At 36.5% G+C, this 22,538-nt stretch overlaps 3 protein-coding genes across 4 annotated transcripts; 1 reads left to right on the top strand and 2 right to left on the bottom strand.

Moving 5' to 3' along the window:
- Window positions 1-73: 73 nt before the first annotated feature.
- On the bottom strand, window positions 74-1,462 carry calml4a (calmodulin-like 4a). Its single transcript, XM_026267545.1, has 5 exons — window positions 1,320-1,462; window positions 1,190-1,220; window positions 890-1,030; window positions 411-599; window positions 74-299 (listed from the first exon to the last, which is right to left on the bottom strand). Exons 1-5 carry the CDS (start codon window positions 1,320-1,322, stop codon window positions 202-204), a joined length of 462 nt encoding a protein of 153 aa, XP_026123330.1. The 5' UTR covers window positions 1,323-1,462; the 3' UTR covers window positions 74-201.
- A 346-nt stretch (window positions 1,463-1,808) lies between these two features.
- cln6a (CLN6 transmembrane ER protein a) lies at window positions 1,809-4,529 on the bottom strand. Its single transcript, XM_026267544.1, has 7 exons — window positions 4,197-4,529; window positions 3,822-3,939; window positions 3,635-3,733; window positions 2,862-3,050; window positions 2,707-2,762; window positions 2,496-2,615; window positions 1,809-2,371 (listed from the first exon to the last, which is right to left on the bottom strand). Exons 1-7 carry the CDS (start codon window positions 4,241-4,243, stop codon window positions 2,104-2,106), a joined length of 897 nt encoding a protein of 298 aa, XP_026123329.1. The 5' UTR covers window positions 4,244-4,529; the 3' UTR covers window positions 1,809-2,103.
- A 660-nt stretch (window positions 4,530-5,189) lies between these two features.
- On the top strand, window positions 5,190-21,720 carry nr1h3 (nuclear receptor subfamily 1, group H, member 3). Of its 2 annotated transcripts, none has more exons than XM_026267541.1 (11): window positions 5,190-5,337; window positions 8,766-8,906; window positions 12,326-12,408; window positions 14,125-14,301; window positions 14,565-14,831; window positions 16,206-16,408; window positions 16,695-16,874; window positions 17,095-17,194; window positions 17,521-17,634; window positions 18,165-18,259; window positions 19,000-21,720. In XM_026267541.1, the coding sequence occupies exons 3-11, from the start codon at window positions 12,366-12,368 to the stop codon at window positions 19,144-19,146; spliced, it is 1,326 nt and encodes a 441-aa protein (XP_026123326.1). In that variant the 5' UTR covers window positions 5,190-5,337; window positions 8,766-8,906; window positions 12,326-12,365; the 3' UTR covers window positions 19,147-21,720. The 2 variants fall into 2 exon arrangements, with proteins under 2 accessions (XP_026123326.1, XP_026123325.1); XM_026267540.1 differs by having other exon boundaries at window positions 5,194-5,337; window positions 8,762-8,906.
- The last annotated feature ends 818 nt before the right edge of the window (window positions 21,721-22,538 follow it).

Here is a 22,538-nt window from a genome sequence, read left to right as displayed (position 1 = left end):
CAGTTTTCATGACATTTATTCAGATTACTTCATGATTGCCATCTAGTGGTGAACACTTGAATTAAGCTCTATATCACATTTTGAGTTCTTTATTGTAATTTAATCAGCTGTTTACAATGTTTACACAGAACAAAAATATCTCATTATTGCTAGTAAAATAATTGCAATATTCAGGGTAAGGGGCCAACCGGCTCTTCTTGACTAGTAGTCAACTGAAGGAAGTGTGACCATTCTGGTGAACTCCTCATAATAAACAAGTCCATCACGTCCAACATTAGCCTCTTTAAAAAGCTCATCCACTGAAAAATAATCCACAGTTAAATAACACTTAAACAACTTTTTTTTTTTTTCATTTAATTTGCTTAGTTTTGATGAAAACAATGTAAACAGAGAAGTTAAATGATTTATACCTTCTTTATCAGTGAGCTTTTCTCCCAAGCCTGTGAGTTTGGCCCGTAGCTCAGAGGCCAGAATGTAACCCTTCTTGTGTTTATCTGTCATGCGCATAGCCTCCAGAATTTCAGTCTTAGGATCTTCCTGCTGCATCTGTCTATGCATCATGGTTAGAAATGTAGAAAAATCCAACTCCCCTGTCTTATCTGTGGTGAGGATAAAGTAAAAGATGTATGAACTCCTTACATTAAAGAAAGCAAAGAATTCAGGATTAAGTACTGAGAATTTTTCTTCAGACTATGACTGATACCAGTGCCTCAATGCGCTCTTACACTGTCCTTAGAAAAAACAACTGCCATAACTGTATTGATTCATTAAGGGTTTTTCACCATCAGTTTTTTATTAGCATTTAGAGACCACTAGTCCAACTGTGGTGACACAAGGAAGCTATGGAAGAGCAGACAAGGAAGACACGTGTTAATCAAGAGATTGTTACCTATTTTGTGGATTTGTAGATGTCTGTCCACTTCATTATATGTGGGACTTGTACCCAGACAGCGCATGACTGTAATAAGGTCTTTGGCTTCAATCTTCCCCTTTCGCTTCTTGTCATAAAGCGAGAAACATTCTTTGAACTCTGCATGAGAACAAGGAAACTACAGTATAAACCAATGCCACACATTTTCTTAATAATGTACTGCATGTTATTTTCTTTTTTAAAAGAACAACAATTTTGGTTTACTATATTCATGGATCGTAAATCACACACACATTACTTCTGTGTAACACGGCTTACCATCAATCTGAGTTTGTGATAAGAATTTTGCCTGAAAAAGAGATTTTTAAAAAATAGCGCAGTTGAAAAAATGTATCGTGAATCAATGAAAAATTGAATTCAGAATAGAAAAAGAATCTACCGAACTCACCATGTCTACACACGTTTCTGCCGTTCGGTTAAAGAGTCACTCCCTCTGGATTACCTGCAGGAACTAAAGTCCACTGCAGAGTTGATGTAATTGATAGCCTTGTTGTCATAGGAACATTGATATAGGAGTCCAGCTGTCACATTACACTGTCTGCTACAGTAGGTGCAGCTCATTACCACACTCAATGACTCATTACATATAGGGAGTACACACTTTATTCAGATAAAACAAGGACATAAAAGCAACATTTTCTTACTGTAAGTCATAATAAATAGATGACTTTATTATCCAGTACACCAAACTTACAAACATGTCAGTGAATAGTTTTCCTTGTGAAGATTCAAACCTAAACTAGATTCAACTCTTTAAAGGGATAGTTCACCCAAAAATGAAAACTGTCATCATTCACCTGTTTTTTCTTCTTCTGTTGAACACATCAGGCATTTTAAGAATATTGGTAACCAGTTTTTATTTTTTATTTATTAATTTTTTTTTAACTCTCCATACTGTGGAAGTAAATGGCTACCGTCAACTGTTTGGTTACCAACATTTTTCAAAATACCTTCTTTTGTGGTCAACAAGAAACGAGTAAAGGTTTGGAACACCTTGAGGGTTTTGGAACAACCTGTAAATGACAGAATTTTCATTTTTGGATGAACAATCCCTTTCAATAACACTGGAACTAAAGTAAATGTTAAGTTTCCCTAAAAGTGCCATTAAACTTGGTCAAAGCACTATACTGGAGAAATGTCAATTGAATCTAGTTCAGATTTGCTGTTAGTATTTAACTGCCTTTGATGTGTAAGGTATAGAAGGACCAAGGCTCTGGAACATATATGATACCAGGATACTTTTTGCGCAAAACTTTATCATTCCACAGATATGCGACCCAAAGCAGAACTAATCCCAGAGTAATGATGAAGTTATAGAAAAGGAAACGGCCATTGCTGTCTAACACAAAGCCCATCCGCCTCTGGCGCATCACAGTGGCAACCATCGCAAAAAAGGTGAAGACATACAGGACAAAGATCTGCCCCTCAGTAATCAGGTACCTGAAGAAATAAACCACAGCAATGTTTGGACAACATTAATGTTTCATTAGATACTCTGTTTCACTTAAAAATTACTTAACAGAAATAAAATTGTTGTTTGAATTTGAAGGAATAATTCACTAACCAATAGTACACTGCACTGGGGCCAAGTAGCAGCCAGCCTGAGTAAGGCATCTTCTCATCTTTAACTTGTGTAAAGCAGCCAGTGAAATATAGGAAGAGGATGAGAAAGAAAGGGACATACCTATAATGATAACATGGGGTGTATTACACACATAAACTTGTAAATTGTAGAACAGTTATAGATAAAATATGAGTACGGAAAGTACACTTACCACATGGAATGCCCTAAGTGCTCATCATAGTAATACAGAAGCTCAAAGGAATCAATCTGGAAACCACATAAAAGATGTGTTACCATTGTCATTAAAAAAAACACTGTTCCAAAAGAGCAAATAATTTGGTTGATCTGTGCGTTTATCTACTGTACCAGTGAGGCAGGCTTCAGATCTTTGATAATGGGGTTTTCTCTGACAGAAAGGTGAAGCTGGTATCCACTGAGGATGAGGCGATGGTTAATAGAGTCTCCTACCAGGTGTATGCTTGCTCCCATGACAAAGGTGATGATGCAGAGGTAAACAGCAGAGCGAGGAAGGGCTGTGGGACTCCGCTCAATCAGCTACAAAATGATTAAGACAGTCATGTTTAGTTCAAAACAACACTTTATTAATGGAACATGCTGCGCAACTTCTTGTCCAGGCTCTTGTCATTTCTAGGCTGGACTTCCATCGTGTGCAATGAAACCTCTTACAAATGGTTCAGAACGCAGTAGTTAGACTGGGCTTCAACAAGTCTCACCTTTCTTTATCTACCAGCACTGGTTACATTATAAGTGCTTTGGATATGAGCTGTTAAATGAATAAATGTAAATGTCTAATTTTACAGATAGGCCTATATCTCAAGCGAAAGCACATATGAAAGTGAAAGCCGTGACATTTGCCAAGTATGGTAACCCATACTCGGAATCGGTGCTTTGCATTTCACTCATCCAAGTGCACACACACAGCAGTGAGTAGTGAACACATTGTGAACACACACCCTATATATCCAGTGCTATATACAGTATCCAGTGCCCGGGGAGCATGGGAGCACTTCAGCCATGGGTACTGAGGGTGGAAGAGAGCGCTGTTCACATTAAGGTCAACTGTGGTGTGTAAATACATTCTCCTGTTAATATTCTTAGTATAGAAGAAGAAAGTGTACCTTCAGCAATAGGAATGGTGTGATGACATTATATGCCATGTGAAAATAATCTCCAACACTGGGTTTATTTAGAGGAAACCATTCCAGGGGCATTATGATCTAAATTAAAAATATAAAAAATGTTATCAGTACTAAAGAAGATATAATTCATGAATGCGTAAACATCACAGCTTGGGTTAACTTGTACCATAGCAATTGGCCTCCCAAAGTCCAATATCCAGTTCTGCAGAGTGAAACAGAGCCAGAGGTCTGTGTGAAACTGCGACTGTGCTGCAGCTGCAGAAACGGGTTTCTCACTCCCAGCCCTGCTTTAAAACAAAGTACAGCATGTTCATCATAAATTCTAGTATAAAATAAATCTAGCATGATTTTTAAAGGAAGTTAATTGAATCATAATGTCATGCATTTCAGCTGCCAGGCGAATCTAAATTTTGACAGTACAGTAAATCCCCCAACACTGTGACTTGTTCAGGTAACATTGCACCATTAATTGTGAAATTAAATAACACTGCAGCATTAGAATACACTTTAACATTAGGCTGAAGAAGATAACGCCGGTGACCTTAAAAATGCCGATGTCAAAGCCGCAGACTGTGGTCTTCTCCGCATGGTTAATAGATTTGTTCTTTACAGTAATTTCAAGACTAACGTTACTTTCAACTCTGCTACACATTTGTATCCAAGCATTCATTCATTCGGTCATTTACATGCCAGGTCCTACACCGAAGCTGTAAAAGTATAAAAGCATTATGCGTTTCGTAAATATCTTATCTTTTTTTAAGTTCCCTTATATAAACAGAGTCAAATGACTTCTTAACACTGTATTTTTGTTTGTTTGAATCCCGTGACGGTCGAACCGGTTTTTCTTCATTTATGGATGCAGCAAAACATATTAGACTCTTACTGCCATCTGCCGGACTTCAAAAATACTGACCATAACGTCTGTAAAGTACTCTTTTATACACGGTAAGGCGTGCTATTTTACTATTTCTGCAATAAACGTATTCATATGGCAGAAGACCAGTAAGTTAAACCGAAAGCATCCCTCGGCAATGAGAGTACACATTTTACTCTTCTTTAAATATTTGCTTTTTTACTTTTACACATAAGTTACTTCTGTTAATGATGCGTATCACCACTAAATCACACATAGCATATAAAATAATGAGTGAATATGTTATTGAATAGATTGTCAAATTACAGCATCTAAAAATATACAATTCCCCATTACAAAAAATACAGAAAACAAACACTGCCCAAGTTCATGTCCGTGTTTGTGTACTATTCAATTTCTTTCAACTGCTGTTCCCTCAGTACTAATGGATAAAACGAGTATATATCGCCAACTACAGCTTAAGGTTACCGGTTTAGACAGGTCAGATACAGATCTTGTTTACAACGTTGTTTTTCGACCGAATTTATTTTTATTCTTTAAAATAATCCTACATTTCCCACAACTGTTTACAGAAACTTAGTTATTAGACATGTTTATAGCGATTATCCCGTCAAATATATAATTCGGATGCATCACTAAGGTACTTTTATTTTGAAGGCAGAAGACAACAACAGTCCTGTGATTGTGTGTAACTATCGTTAGCCATCTTAGAGCGCTCTCTCTCCGTGGCCTACCTAACGTGACGCGTTTCTCTCTTCACGTCGCCACCGTGCTGGACTAAAGATCTTGTCATCTTCAGCAAAGCCAGGTATCACTGGAAAAGAAGCGTTATTTTCATTTGATCACGTGATGTCTCGAGGACCGGGGTCTGTGTGATAAGGTGTTAGCTCATCTAAGTTAGCTGTCATGATGGAGACATGTCTGTCAGTGCTAGGTGCTTAATATAACACTTGTAAACACCCTGGATCAAACGACATTTGACATGAACACACTTAACGTAAAGTTGTCCGATTTAGTCTCTCAGTCTTTAAGTTGTAGTTGAAGGGGTTGTTTAATGTTTATTTTGTTACACCAGTGTTGTTTAAGGAGCCCAGGCTAACAGGGTGTTTTGGCTAACTGATCACCATTAACACTACTTTTAAGTACAGTTTTATGAGTCGTAATCTGCCTTTTTGATCATGTCCTGGGTTTATTAGAGCCTAATCCTAGAGTGACAGTATTTGGGGTGAAGTGCAGACTAAAGCCGGCTGATCTACTCGGAATCCTTTCATAGAAATGCGTGTGATAGACTAGTTACAGAGGTCTAGTGAGCTGTTCCGGTCCTCTAATTCGATAGATCGAGTAACCTAAAAAGTCTGCTAGTTGTTATTATGATGACAGCAGTGTCACTGTTTTAAATAGATCTGTTTTCAATCGAGAATTGAAACGTAGTTGCGTGTCTCCTGCCTCCAGCGACGAGCTGAAGATCTCTGCTTTAGTGTCTCCAGCAGCTCGGAGCGCGAAATGGTATTAATAATAATAATTAGATCTAAATCATTTAAATAAAGACGAATCCTCTCCAAATACCGATTAAATAACCATGATTTAGAAACACAGAGATGAAGACATGGACAGAGCAAGAGCAGACTGTGATCTGCTGAGTTGACCTAAATATCACAATGTGAGGGAAACATTTCTCCCCAGATTTGAAATGATACTGAGAATACAGTAGTCAACATTTGAAGTGGATCAAAACCTTTCGTCAAAGGTGTCTTAAAACCAAAATGCATCCTTGTCATAGGTAAACTTTGATTAAGTTTTTTGATCCTCTTCAAATGTTGACTACTGTATACCCTACATGATCGGAGAAGATTTTATCCATCCTTACAAGCTTGTGTTCGGCTGCCTCCATTGGTCTATTGGAGTAACCAGACAGGGCCATAATGGAAGGGCGTTTTTAATGGTTTTACCTGATTTGGTCACTGCAGATCCAAATGACATCCAGCTCTCCCTCTCTGGATGTAATGGGTTGAGCTTGATGTAGTAGGGTAAGGTTAGGATTAGGGAGGGTTAGGATGTGGTTGGGCCGAAGGGTAGCTGGATGTTGAACTTAACCCATCAGCTCTATAGTGAGCAGCTTCTCAGTTTGCTCACATCACAGTGATGGTTGTTTTTAGGGCAGGGGTGAAGAGGCATCATTTTCATCGCATGATTCATTAACACCCACCAGTTTGAAAATACCCACAAATTTAGAAAGGCCCACTTTTGTTCTGCAAACACCTCATACTTCCATTGCTTTTGTGCAATGTTTGGATCTCAAAATCCAGTCAGCAACCTTTGGATAGAGCCAATTCTCTCAGATCTGCCATTATCTCAATTTCATCCAATTTCAATAGCAGTGTGTCTATGATTACACACAACCTAATATACTGTACCCAACCTTTAAAATGTCACGCTGTAATAAACATATTAATAAGTGCTTAAATTTGTGCCATTTTCAACTATGAGACATTATTTATTCAAGACCTCTTTGTGAGGAATACAGTTATTTTAATGCAGGAGTTAGTGTGCAGTCATTGCTGTCTGAATATCTGTGAAAGAGCAGTTCTGTTATTTGTGTCTGACAAGTTGTTTATTTACAGTTGTGGAGAAAGTCTTTCCTTTAAGGCGATGCCACAAGTGCGACATCCTGTTCATATATACAGTAGTTCATGTATAATTTACCTCTCACCCACCATTTTATACTCTGCATGAAATGGTGGGTTTATTTTGTGGCCATTTTCTGTAAAAGACCTCTTTTTTAGTTTGGTGATAGACATGGAAACCAGCCCACGCATCGGCTCTGTTGCTTTGCTTTTTTTTTTCTTTTTTTTTTTTGTATCAGCAAAAGTAGTTCCATGTTGAGGGTGTAAGCCAATAGTAATTTAGACTAAATCGTGTGTTGCCGCCTTGCATTATGAATCTGCATCCTATGTATAGTAAGGATTTCTTCCTCTTCATTCTCATGACAAATTTAGAGGAAGCTTGTACAGAATTGGAAAACACCACTTCCTAAAACCAGCTGAATCTTAACTTTAACCTATTTCTGGGTTTGAATCTCTCAGGCAGCAGATAAACACCCTGCGAATGAACACAAGCGAATGAACTAGGCTCTCTTCTGAAATGAAGTAGTCTGAATTATTCTTGTTTCAGTTGTTCAGACTATCATATCTGCCAGCAGATGAGCTGACTCTTGATCTGGCAGATGTAGAGCACACTGGTTGACAGGACAAAGGTAACAGCCCACTGATAAGTGCAGAACATTGGACACTGTAAGAAGCCTTCCATTGGTTTACTTCAGGTCACGTTCAATGTTTTTTTAATGGGCGTTTAATTCAGATAGGATCTATACAATTCATTGAACCCTTGAACAAAGGGGAATTGAGACAATGACTCGATTCTTTCTCCTTTTTTCAGCTGAACCATTGTTATTTCTTACAGCCGCTATAATGTGTGCTGACTGTCATGCTATTTATGAAAAAATACATATCTTTCTTTAGAATCTTGCAAAGTATATTTTAATTTACAGGGTGTGTATTGGAAATGGTTGTTGTTGTTGTTTATTCTCTGGGGCTGCTAAGAGTTTCTGACTTTTTATGGTTTTATAGTTGCTGTTTTAATTTTCTTTGTTTTATTTCCTAAGTTTTGTACCGCTGGTGGTGACATAACCTGGACTTTGATCAGTTTCTGGCATAGCTGTAACCCTGGGATGAGGCATGTCGGGGTTGTCTCCTGGTTGACATTATACGGACTGTTAAAGCACAAACTTTTTATGATGCCTAGTGTGGTACTCCCATTACTGCTTATTTTGAATTCAGTAAATGCATAAATAACATCCAGGTTTTACAGGATGTCATAATTTTAGTGATTTAGATAAAAAAAAAAAAGTATGTTTTTTTTTGTGCATCTTTTCAGTGACTCCATATGTTTCTAAATTCCAAGATGTGTAAAAGATGTGCTTTGGGAGACACACTTACAGGAGCTCAGGCCTCTGTAGGGATTTCACAGCCATGTGAACGACCGCTAGTAACCTCTCGTGTGCCCTCTTGCTCTCTTTTTTTCCTCCCTCCTTTTTTTCTCCTCTCCCTCTCTCTCTCTCTCACTCGCCCACCTTCTCTTCTGTCATTTCTTTCTTGTTTTGACACCTCAGCATTGGAGCCGTTCAACCTCCAAACAGAATTGTGATTTTTCTTCTCTCTTTGTTTTGCTGTCAGTCAGAAAGCTGCAACACAGAAGAGTCTATTATAGGAGAGAAGTTTCCTCTGATGGCATCCAGACTGTTGGAGAGGATAAATGTGATGTGCTGCTAGTGACTCAGAGAACAACATGGACAGACAATAACAAATCATCACGCTAGGGGTAAGTGGAGCTCTCACTCATGAACTTCTTCTGCTGCTTCAACCCACTCCAACACACTTGCCTGGAAGTTTCTACTAGTTAGTCGGAAATCCTTGATTAGCTGGTTCAGGCATGTTTAATGAGGGTTAGAGTTAAACTCTGCAGGACAGTGGCCCTTGGGGAACAGATCTGGGCACACCTGTTCTGTAAATAGCAATGCATTATAGGTGTTTTTTTGTATGCAGAAAGGATTTCACTTTTTTTTGTTCAGTTTACCGTAATGCTTAAATCCACGTTCTATGTCTATAGTTCTGGCTCTGTAAACCTGCTTTGTGACAACTTAATTCATATTTTGTAACTGATCTTTTTAAAACACAATAAGCATTCAGATATGCATATATTTAAATTCTGGCATGCAACAATTAAGCTGGTAATATTTTTTATTGTTATGATGACCAATAATATAGATCTTTATTACTTTTACTACTGCTTAAAGAAAGAAAAGAATCAGAAAATGAAAATGTACTAAAAACTGAACTAAATAGTTACGCTATAGCTGAAGTTGGGTATTCTTTTTGAATTAGAAAATAAGTACAGCTATTTTAATGAATAGTTGGGTATTTAATGAACATTTGTTTGTGTTTGGTTTGAGAAAAAAAGTTTACTGTGCATTTGAATGTAAGTAGTGAATGCTACTTAATTTCTTCATATCTTCATCAATATAATTTTTTTGGGAGGAGCTGGAATGCATTTGCCCTGTCAATTAGGGACATTGATATTAAAATATGTTACCTTTTTTTTCTTGTTGGTTTTTGGTTTTCTTAGGAGGCATTTTATTTTTGTGAGGCATGTTTTTTTTTTTGCTTATAACTGATAAGGTCATATTGTGGAATTGAATCCGCATACTTTGCTTTATTTTAAGGCGTGGTCACATTTACCCTAGCATGGCAAAATTTCCCAGGCAAAGAAGGCAGGACCTGTGCCTTTGGACTGTTCACACAAAGTTCACTGGCCCAGGGATCCTGCAGTATGGAATTTGATTCAAGTAATTTCCAGGTCTGTAAAATAAGGAAAAAAGAAATCTGAGTATGGAAAAGTATTTGTGTTTCCAGACTGTTGCCCCTATTTAGTTTTTTTTTTTTTTTTAATAGATAATTAATAATTGAATTAAAATAAATGTATCATAAAAAAGGGAGGTTTCATGGCAGCTGTTTAACGATTCTTTAGTGATTGTCAAATACAACTGAATGAATTCAAGATGCACTTTTTCATTATGCAAAATGCAGGTTATAAGCATTTTGGGTTTCTTCTCACTATATTCTTAGCACCGTATTACATAGCCTCAAGGACCTTTGCAAAAACAAAAAAATCTACAGACTTTTATGTGTGCGCGACAAACCATTAAACTTAAGAAAGGGCAATATATGCAAATAGGGCAATATATGCAGTGTGATGTCATGGAATTCACACTGCATGCATTAAAGAGACCTTTAGCATCCTGCCCTGATGAAAGCCAAATCTTAAACACTTTTTTTTTTTAAGCTATCAGTCTTGCTTATAGACCGTTGAACCATTTTGTGTCATGGTTTCTCTGCTGCAACATTGGATGTGTTAAATTTGACATTAGGCCTACCTAGATACTACCAAGAAAAGCCAAATTTTGAGCAAATAGATCTCCGTTAATTAATGTACATCCATCCTCTCGTCTTATTCATAGTAAGATGCCAGTGATGCACTTAGGAAATAGATTATATAAAACTAGAATTTGTAATGTAAATGCAAAAAAAAATTACATTAAGTTTTTCAAGGGCACAAAAAAGTTTATTGCCTGCATGTAAAAGTCAGCATTTTTTTTTTATTTGCTATTTTAGGGGATCTGTTTTGTCACCAATTTTCACAGATGAATTTAGTACTGATGACTGTACTATATACCAAATATAAAGGTCATATACAACCGAACAACCACAGAGCAGGAGTCAGATTTTATTTATCAAATGAGGAAAGTGTGTCGAGCTGACTGACAAGAGTGAGGTGAGAAGGACGAAACAATGGCAAAAGATTCTTTAGAAAGCAAATGCAAAGCCGCATTTTTGGCTATATTTTAGATTTTGAAAAGCCTAATGACTGGGCGTTTTTTTTTTAAACATTAGTTTCTTAGTTATTTGGTTCCACAGTGTTTGCTGAATACTTTATTTTAACTTTGTGCAATTAATTTATTTTATTTTACGTCAAGGTGTAGCTTATATGCCGTGCCTCCAAACTTTCTTACTTGTTTTGTTAATAAACATTCCATGTTTAATATTTAATTCCACAGTGTTTGCTTATTTTCAAACTTTGTGTAGCCCAAGTAATTTATTTTAATAGTCATATATATAGTGTATTTTTATTCGTTTTTTAAATAAAAGTTCTTTGAGTTTGACGTTGTTGTTGCTTGAATTTAATGAACGCCAAATTGCCACTAATTTGAATGTGAAAGTAAAATGTGCACAGCATTTTTCAAGTTATTTGAAAGCCAAAAAATCAGAGGAAAAGAGAGAACTCAAATGAACAGTTGCTTGACTCCGAATTGCGGCAGTTCAGTTACCGCTAATTTGAAAGTGAAAGTAAAATGTTCTTGGCACTTTTACAAGCCATTTGAAAGCGAAGAAAAGAGGGAACTCAAATGAACAAACACCCACCACCCCCATGGTGAAAAGTATGGATTTTTAAAATGGAAAATGTGTAGGAACTCTGTTGGCAAACCAAGAAACTTGCTGTTTGGTCAGAGCTGTGATTTTTACATGTCTAAAAACTTTAAACTTTGAATTCCACTTGACTGGAATTTAACAGCCATTGGAAGTCTATTAGAAAAATGACATTACATAACCAGATTATTTTGCCCATTGACTTTTGTCAGACCAGGGTTAGTGTGATTGAACCTTTATCCAAAAGTACTGTCCCCAAATCGGATATCCCTCTCTAGTTTTTTTAAATGTTCTTAAAACTTTCAAAGCAACACCCATGAATGACCAGTCTTGACCAATATATACATATTTTCCGCTTTCAGTTCCTATTCTCAAATCGGTTCGTACAGCATGCTTAGTTGGCAAAAAAATACGTTCATTTTGACGAATATTTCTCAATTGTATTTTTATGTTTTGCTGTGCACAGTTTAGCTTAAGAAAAAATCCCATGATGTGAAAGGGTGACCGTGCAGTTTTTATGAGCTCTGCATATACAGAAGTGTGACTACTTAAGGAACTGTACTGGTGTCAGGTGTGTCATTGCATTCTGAACACGCTGGGCTGCTTGCTGCCCAACTTTGTAGATGGTTTTGATTCAATATTAAGTTTTATATTGAAAGATTGTATCAGTTTGAGGCAGTTTTGGTGACTTAACATCATAAACAGAATCAGGCAGTCTTTCAAGACTTCAGCTTTGGCTTTTATTGTTCTCTGCAGGTGCAGTCTTGGTTCGTTATGACAAGTGGCTGTGTGGAAGATGTCCACCCTTTCTACGACTGATATCACTGATGTTGGTCATGGTAAGACTCTCATTTTTCTTTTACTAGAATGTCAAATGTTCATATACAATAACGGGATAAAAATCAGAAGTTGCCAGAACACATTTGACCACTGAAGTCTCATGTATAAATATATGAATGTCATTTCATTTGATAATATAATATCAAAGCAAATGGATTTTTATTACTAAGAAAAATAACACAAGCTTTAATTTACAACATATTTAATGAAAGGTTTGTGAACTTGAGGAACCGATTTCATATACCAACTAGAATCACCTTGACACCAGTTATTGAAAAGTAATTGCAATATTCAGTCAGAAAGATGTTATTAGTTATTGAGAGATAATGTTTGAATTTATTGTATAAATAACAAAATATCAAACCCGATAGAAATTGTATTCGTGTTAGGCATTTCTATCATTTTCTCACCCTCAGGCTGTTATTCTGTGGAACTAAAATAAGATGTTTTGAGAAATGTCTCAGTGATTTTATTTATTTATTCTTTTGAATACAAAGGATCTCATTGGTAACCAAAACAATATTCTTCAGAAAAGACATACAGTACAGATTTATAATGACAAAAGAGTCAGGAAATGCCACAATTTTCATTTTGGTGTCCAAACTGGGAGTTTACTGTTGGATTTATTTAGTTAAATTAAAGCATAAATTTTGCATGATTAATAAAGCTACTATTTGTGTAAAGGTATTTTTTATATAAAAATATGGTTAAAAACATATCATCCATTTTTAGGGTGTTTTGATGTTGAAAAAAAAAATTGATACATACAAATTTGGGTAATGTGTTATATTTATGCATGTTGTTGGTTGTGTGATTTGTAATAATCATCCATTAGAACCAGAGATGTAGCAAAATGTCTATTCAAGGTTTTCAAGATATTTTCAACTATTTGGTACCTTGTCAATGAATAGTCATAAGGACTCTCTGTATAATAGTAAAAATAATAATAATAAACATGCAAAATGACCAAAAGGCATGTGTATGCAACACAAAAAAAGTCTTTCTTTCTAATTGAGCTCGTTAACATGCACAACAGTAAGCTGAGAACTCACAAATATCAGTTTATTAAAATAACCAGGGTTCCCCGTTTACATGCACATCGGTAACAAAGCATGTAAGCTGTGTTTACATGACTTTATTAATAAATCAGGTTATTTGCTTTTAGTGACATCAAAATGTAATCATTTGCATATCTGACTCCGGGTATTCCATGTGTTTGTCAGTTGTGATGTTAAATAAAGCTTGCAACATGTCAGCGCGAAACTTCCAGCTCATATCCTCTCATGCAGTTATATAGCAACGTTTTGACTGAACCACTTCTACTTCTGCTGCACGAGATGAGAACACTTTTATCATTTTCTGAGTCATGAAAGAGGCTGCTTTTGTGATATATTTCCTTCTTTCTTTACTGCTAAACATTTGCTCTGTCTAGATGCGTTTAAATCTGCACTAACGATGTGCTCCTGTCACTTATCACACATGCACACTTCAATGAAAGCGGGTTATTGCATCTAATAACTGGTGCAAAATCGGAGTAAGAGCTAATTCTGATAAAAGAAAACGGGTAACAGCGTTTACATGACCATGTGCGTTTTTGGTTTATTAAGCATAATCAGCATGACTAGTTGGTTGTTTTGAATACCTTGTTAATAATCAGACCCAGCTGTAATAGAACTGTGTTCTGTTGGTGTGTGTGTGTGTGTGTGTGTGTACAGGGGACTCTCTGTGCTGTGCCAGTGAAGAGGGGCCTTCAGCAGCGACAGCAGAAGTGAAACAGGAGATTGTCAGTCAGACGGCCTCATACGGCACCTCACACAATGAGCTGAACGAACCGCTGCTCATGGAGCCCGGCGACATCAAGATGTACCCCACCGAGGACACACCTGCACCAGGTGAGACTGAATGACTGGAGGACACTTCTGAACTTGCTTGTAGTGCAGAAGGATTCAGATCATGCAGAATTGAACTTTACCTATTACGTAACATGTGACTTTTACTCGTGTATGAACATGCATGTCAGTTTGACTGTGTGAACCTGTGGATGAACTGGCATAACTGGTTAAGGGAACACAAATGCACTCATTCTTAAGGTTGTAGGGTATTAACTCATTATTTATTTGTATATGAAGTGTTTCTGTCCTGTGTGTTTGTGCAGAGGGTCACCCAGTCAAGAGAAAGAAAGGCCCTGCTCCCAAGATGCTGGGGAATGAGGTGTGTAGCGTATGTGGAGACAAAGCTTCTGGCTTTCATTACAATGTGCTGAGCTGTGAGGGCTGTAAAGGTTTCTTCAGACGCAGCGTCATCAAAGGAGCGCAATACACCTGCAAAAATTCGGGCCGCTGCGAGATGGACATGTACATGCGCCGCAAGTGTCAGCAGTGCCGTCTGCGCAAGTGCAGGGAGGCCGGCATGCTGGAGCAATGTAAGTCACTCTCTTTGACTCTTCTTGAAAGAAGTTTCTTATGCTCACCAAGGCAGCTTTTATTTGATTAGAAATACAGTGAACAGTTATATTGTAAATTATGACAAAATAAAAATAACTTTTTTTTTATTTAAATCTAGTGCTGGGCATTGATAAAAAATTTTTTTGAGCAATTAATCGCATTATTGTCAGTGATTAATCGCATTATGCACAAATCTAATCATGCATCCAAAAGTAGTGTATTGTGCACATTTTTTTGTAACATTTGGTTTGCAAACACTTTAAACAAATAAGGTTCTTTTTCAAAGCAGTGTTCCTTTTACATAGTAGCAGTTAAAATATTTATTGTAGCTTAAATCTCAACTTATAACATTAATGCAATTAAATGAAATCTAAAATAAGCTATTTGTCACTGGCAGGACTTTAACATTTTTATACAAAATATTTCATATTTTCTTATAGAAAAACAAAAGAGCCTCGATCATTACATTATAACAGGCACCTTCCTATTAGAGACCTGCACGATCACAGACCCATCGCAGCAGAGTGCAGCGTGGGACAACAGTTGATGGGCGGGTTGAGACTCGTGTGTGCAGTAGTGCACAGTTAGTGGACAGTGGTTTGTAAATGATGATGCTTAGCTGAAATAATTTGGTTGGAAGCATCCCCTCCTGTGACCCATGATTTGTCTGTATGTGTATTCAGAGCCAGATAGCAACAGACTTTCATAATAATAAAAAAACTGTTAACACGCAATACAATAATTGTCGGCATTAATCAATTACTGCATTAATGCGATAATAATGCGTTAACTTGCCCAGCCCTATTTAAAACATTTTAAAATGTAGTTTATTCCTGTGATGGCAAAGTGGAATTTTCCGCAGCCTTTATGCCAGTCTTCAGTGTAACATGATCTCTCAGAAATCATTCTTAAATGCTGATTCGATGTTCGGAAAACATTTCTAATCATTGACAATGTTGAGAACAGTTGTGCTGCTAAATATTTTGGTAGAAACCATTATACTTTTTTTCAGCATTCTTTCATTTCAAAACAACAGCTTTTGTTTGAAATAGAACATTTTGTGAATTCGTGCATCCTTATTGAATAAAAATATACATTTTATCAAAAACTTTGGAACAGCAGTGTCATTTTTTTTTTTTACCCATGTCTGGAGTTTTTCATAAACATGAATGTTACAAGCAGTCCATATCTTTTTATCTTATCTGTTATGATATGTTCATATGACATGACAATTTTAAGTCGCTTTGGATAAAAGCGTCAGCTAAATGAATAAATGTAAATGACATTGCGATCATGTAGTACTTGTTTAGCTTATCAAACTATTAGCAGCTTTATCTCTCCGTCTCTTGTAGGTGTGCTCTCAGAAGAGCAGATCCGACTAAAAAAGATGAAAAAACAGGAAGAGGAGACGGCACGTACCTCTGCAGTCCCAACCCCCAGCCCTGCTCCTGAGATGCCCCCTCTGGCTCCTGAACAGCAGGAGATGATCGAAAAACTGGTGTCCATGCAGAAACAGTGCAACAAACGCTCTTTTCTCGACCGGCCCAGAGTCACTGTAAGTGCATTGGAGTGAGCCTTACACGTATGATTTAAAGCAGAAACAAAACAGTAATTTGTTGATTTAAAATGAAATCGTCGGACTGAAATCATACTACTCTGGTTTTAGTGAAGCTATTGTTGCTCAGCTTTGTAAAGCATTTAATGCATTTTTTCCACTACTGTTGTGCTTTTTTTTGTGTGTTTGCTCAGAAAGGCCTGTATTTAATCTTTCAAATCCCACGTAGATTGAATCTGTGACTCATTGATTCTAAAAGTTTACATCAGGATCTGTTGTTTTTCAGCCTTGGCCACAGAGTCAGGACCCACTTAACCGAGAGGTTCGACAGCAGCGGTTTGCTCATTTCACTGAGCTGGCCATCATGTCCGTGCAGGAGATTGTAGACTTTGCTAAACAGCTGCCTGGCTTCCTGGAGCTCACCCGAGAGGACCAGATCGCCCTGCTGAAGACCTCAACTATAGAGGTTCGATTTGACTGACCCTTAACCCACATTGTTTTCGGTCATTTTCTGTTGCTGTTTTTGCGTGCGCAGATGGGGCACTGTTGTTGTTGCAGTTATTTTTTTAACACAAAGTCCTTTTGGAAAAAATGCCACCTGGTGACAAATGTTGTTTCTCATAATAACTAAGCACAGCCTGTACTGCTTGTTTGACATAGCTGCTAAACTGTATTTTCTCCTGTAGATCATGCTGCTAGAGACTTCCAGACGTTATAACCCAGCGATAGAGAGCATCACCTTCCTCAAAGACTTCAGTTATAATAAGGAAGATTTTGCCAAAGCAGGTACTGGATGAAACTATTATATGGGTTCTTGTTTTAAACATCTCCAATGCTTATAATAAAGAAGAATATGGTTTGTCATAACTAAGGCTTACAGGTATGTCTAATTTGCATTGTTGTTCTTATTTTTAATAGCACAGATAAATTAAATCAGGAAAATAGCTATATTGTGAAATGTATTCTTATCATTAATAAAAAAAAGAGAGATTTTGGTAATGTAGTCGCCCACCTAGTTCAAGCCTAATGAATATTACGTGTGGTTTTATTTGAGACCTGTTTTTGTTGTTCATGCTCTAAAATGATCTCTGTCCTCTCTGGCTCGTCCGCAGGGCTGCAGTTTGAGTTCATCAACCCCATCTTTGAGTTTTCAAAAGGCATGAATGACCTCCACCTGGATGAGGCGGAGTACGCTTTGCTCATCGCAATCAACATTTTCTCAGCAGGTCAGTTTGACACAAGCAGCAACATTATATTGTTTGTCTTCTGGTGAGTCTTATCAGGATTTTCTTTGTTGTCCCTATCCCGGTTTAGAAATATCAGTGCACCACATTTTCAGGAGAGAAGAAATAAAAAAAACAGCAAAATAATTATGAGCACAATCAATTTTATAACGGCACAAAACCTCCTGCTATAGAAGACTATTTGTAATCAGTTTGCTATTATGGATTTCTAATCATTAAGCTTTTGTTTGAGTGTCATAAGGGGTTTAATACAATTTTATGTTTTGAAAGGGGAAGCCATTTTTAATAACCCATTAGATTTAGTAGATTCTAATTTGAGATTGGCATCTGGTGTGCTGCTGGTTAATTTGAGAGCTTTTTAATGATCCATCCTACAGTAATTCCCAAGGCACTTACTGACAAAAAAAAATGAAATGCAGCATCATTCTTATACATTTGTGTCAATAACTCTTGCTATTCTTGTCGTGTGTGTGTGTGTGTGTGTGTGTGTGTGTGTGTGTGGTGGGGGTCAGACCGACCGAACGTGCAGGATCATGAGTTAGTGGAAAGACTACAGCAGCCATATGTGGACGCTCTCCACTCTTACATCCGAATAAAACGACCCAACGTGAGTATGATTCACCTTAGAGGCCAAACATAACACTTAAAGAAGAAAAAATAGTGCAAAAAGAATATCAGTGTTTTGATTGAGTTTGTTCATTTTAAAGTTATCCAGTTTATGGTCAGTTAGATTTTTTAATAATGTTTTGAAAGAAGTCACAAAGGCTTGCCAAGACTGCATTTATTTGATAAAAAATACAGTAAAACTTTTTTTGTGGAATTTTTTTTTTTAATGAATAGTATTTATTTTATATTTAAAATAATTTTTTAAAATGTTTTTATAGCATCATAAATGATATATATATATATATATATATATACACACACACAACTTTTTGAACGGTAGTGTATCTATGTAAGATTATAGTAAATATATTATTGTTTTATCATAAAACTGACATTATATATTTTGCGTGTTGTGTACTTCTTCATCCAGTTGGTGGCACTGATGATCCTACTTTTGCACCAATAAACGTATAATATAACCATTTTTATATATTATGATAGCATTTATCAATGTTAAATTAGCTGTCATTTTTATATTTTCTGTTGAATTTTATTTTTTTAGTTTTATTTTTTTGTCTTGCTTGTCATTTTTATTTTTCTTTGTAGGGTTTTTTTAATCTCAGTTTTTCTAATATTTATATTTTATTTCAGTTGACATCATTTTTAGCAATACCAACACTGTATAACTGCTGAAATGTTGCTAGTATTCTTATGTAAACTGCTCATTAATCCCCACCAAAGGATCATCTGATGTTTCCCCGGATGTTGATGAAGCTGGTCAGCCTGCGCACACTGAGCAGCGTCCACTCAGAGCAAGTCTTCGCTCTGCGCCTCCAAGACAAGAAACTCCCACCTCTGCTATCTGAAATTTGGGATGTCCACGAGTGAGCCGGGCGCTCCACCTATAGGACAGAATGAGCCAGAGTCAGGGAAACATGGGTGGGCAGGGGTCCTCACAGACAGAACATAGGGTCAGGATGTCCTAAAGGGCTGAAACATCTCCCACTGTCATCATTCTCTTCCTTGACTTCTATATTTTGGGCCCAGTGGTCAGTGAGCTGCTTCCTTTGAATGTGCTATTGCTAGACTGTATGGCCAGAAGTAGCTCAGGGACCGTTCAGAACAGATAATGGTTATTAGACCATACTCATTAGATTCAGAGACTTACTTGCTAGAGTGAGCAGCCACAAACAGTGTGCTCATGATTTTTTTTTAGTTGTTGTTCTTGTTTATACCTAATGTTTCTGGTACCAAAAGCTTTGAGCAGGTTTTGGCAATGGTTTCTACTTTCTAATTAACAGAAGAGGTTGTCTTGAAGGTTCTTCATTACAGAAATGTAGTTTATTTACAGTGTTTTTTGATTCCACTTTAGCTGATTGGTTGATGGCTGATTTCTTTTTTTTTTTTTTTTTTTAACATGCTTGGATCATGCATAGCAGTGAGTAACAGTCTTCTGTTAGTACGGACTCATTTGCTCATTTTTATTTCATGATGTTTGACACTCATTTAGTCTTTAATTTTGTTCAAATGCAATCTTCTGTTAACACCCATGTTACACTGATCCAGCATATCATAAAATGCACAAGCAATTCTGTTTTCTGCTGGTTGGAATATTCAGAAGAAGACCTGACAAATCAAATGGCCTGAAAGTACTGCAGTGTAGCATATGGTTGTCTGGGATCAGTAAGAGTGACTGGGGCTGTTAACTCAAATCAGTGTGCCGCTTAACAAACAGCAACTACCAAGATGCATTGGTAGATAGATAACCTTCAAGAGTGAAGCCTTCTGAAAACGTAATGCAGACCATGATTATTCTTTTTTTTATTATTATTACTTTATCATGTGTAGTTACTGCAATCTCATAACTTAACATGCTGTAGTTTCTTTTCTATTTTTTTGACTCCTCAGTTATACTTGGAGAAACATTCTCAAACATTACAAACACACACAAACTAAATCTCAGTTTCATGCCTATGTCTTGATCAGTGTGTCATTTTTGTTCCCCTGAATACAAATCACAAACGAACAGTACAGAAATGTATACCTTCCAAAATCAGTGGTTGAAATTGTCATAGGAAATAGCTTGGGCTATTCTTGTTGTATAATTTTTTTTGTATCATTGTTATATTTGGTTCTATATGCACCCATTCTTCAATGAGGATAGTTTTGTCAACTTTTATTTACATGTACTAAATAATTTAATTTAAATCTTTAATATTTCTTTTTGTGTGATTATCTGACAATCTGTTTTAACACAATTTTGTTGTACTTGTACATTATTATGATATTCAGACAGTCTGAATGCACACAGAATAAAATCTGTCCCATACACATTCATTGAGATTGGCAATGTATGCGAAACAACTGTATTTTGGTATGAAACTGAACTGCAACTCAACAGTATCTCTGAAAAAAGGGACTAGACATATGAGAGCGCTTCTTAACGTCTTATTCACCATAACAATGCAAACATCGGGTGTGACCACATACAATTCAGGTTTTACTGATCTTAAAAGCCACTTTTATGATAGGCATGGTTTGTTTTGAATCAGTTATAGATTTTAACATCATTTCTATGGTTGAGTAATAGTTGGTTTGCTGTGGCATTCTTTGCCCTTACTGTGCATATTGTTTAGACTTTGTTTGCTAAATCAGATGATGATGTGCACGTTTTTATACCACCTTTCTGTCAGCTAGTGTATTTGCTAAATGCACATTGGTTCTCTCAAGATCTTTTTCGATTTCTGATTGGACTTGTCCATGCTCATTTTTATTCCAAGTCTTTTCCTATATTTCACAACGGCTTGAAGATACAAGTGTGTCAATGCAGTTCTTTTACCTTCATCTGTTCAGCAGCCAAACTCAAGACAGTTCCCAAACTGAAACTTGGTAGAAAACCCACTGAAAGACATGCATTTTTAAACCTCAGCGATCTTCCTGATGAGTGATGGTTTGCCATTGCTTATCATATGTTTGTGCACATGTTGTGAGGGCATAGACAAATTCTAGTCATCACCGAAATGAGCGTTTACTCCCGCTGCTCTAAGCTGTCTTCTCCTAACTGAAATGCTAAAATGATTTTCTAACAGAATGTTATTACATGAGGCAGAGTGTAATGCAAAGTTGATTGTAGTTTTAATTTATTTGTACCCTCTCAGCTCAGTGGACGTCATTGCTCTGATTAACATTAGTCATGGAAGGATGACAACGCCTTAAGTCCTTGGATGTATTCTGCTTTATATGTATGAATTAAAAGTAGACTAAATTTGTTCTGTGAGAGTATATATTTATCTGATAAAAATGCTGAAAAAAACCTAGATGACTCAAAGCCTATTCTTTATACAGAAATACTTTTACCTGAAACAGGGAACCTCCGTAATGTTTCTGTATTTTTATTATTCTGCTGTTTTTTTTAATAGATCAGGGTTGACCCTGTAAATAAATACTGAATCTGAGCTTACAAAACTGGTGTCAGTGATCTGTCTGTTAGCATTTGTGTTATGTAAGCATCCTAATTCAAGGAAACGTGAGCTTCCGATGGAAGCATATTGTGTTTGTTTGCTCAATCAAACCCTCTGAGAAATATGTAAATAACCAGTCTCCTACGTCATTGGACGTCAGTTTGCGCCTGTGCAATCTTATCGTTTGAACCACTCTCTAGCACATAACGAATGTTTTCATTTTCAACCTCGGTCTAACTAGTAAATCAACGGCAGAAAACCGTCAGTTCACGTTTCTGACTGTAAGCCTAAACGTGAAGGCGTGTCCCCTCTTGATGACTGAATGGTACAGGCCACAGTATGCGGAACTAAAGCGCGGCTCGTACAGAAGTGATGGGAATCCGATTCTTTTCTTCGAGTCGGTTCTTTTGAACGTTTTGTTTCAATTAACCGGTTCTTTTCTTAACGTTCTCTGTCACCCTGGAGCACAGAACTAGTCATAAGTAGCACGGGTATATTTGTGGCAAAAGCAGTAGCCAACAATACATTGTATGTGTCAAAATTATCGACTTTTCTTTAATGCCAAAAATCATCAGGATATTAAGAAAATAGCAAATTCCATGAAGATATTTTGTAAAAAAAATTTTTTTACCGTAAATATCTAAAACTTAACTTATTTGATTAGTAATATGCATTTCTAAAAACTTAATTTGGAGAGTTTTAAAGGTGATATTCTCAATATATATATATATATATATATATATATATATATATATATATATATATATATATATATATATATTTTTTTTTTTTTTTTTTTTTTTTTTTTTTTTGCACCCT

This window comes from Carassius auratus, chromosome 7 (genome assembly GCF_003368295.1).
Source record: "Carassius auratus strain Wakin chromosome 7, ASM336829v1, whole genome shotgun sequence".
NCBI lineage: Eukaryota > Metazoa > Chordata > Actinopteri > Cypriniformes > Cyprinidae > Carassius > Carassius auratus.
The sequence above is the reverse complement of the archived record's forward strand: the minus strand, read 5'-3'. Positions and strand labels throughout refer to the sequence as shown.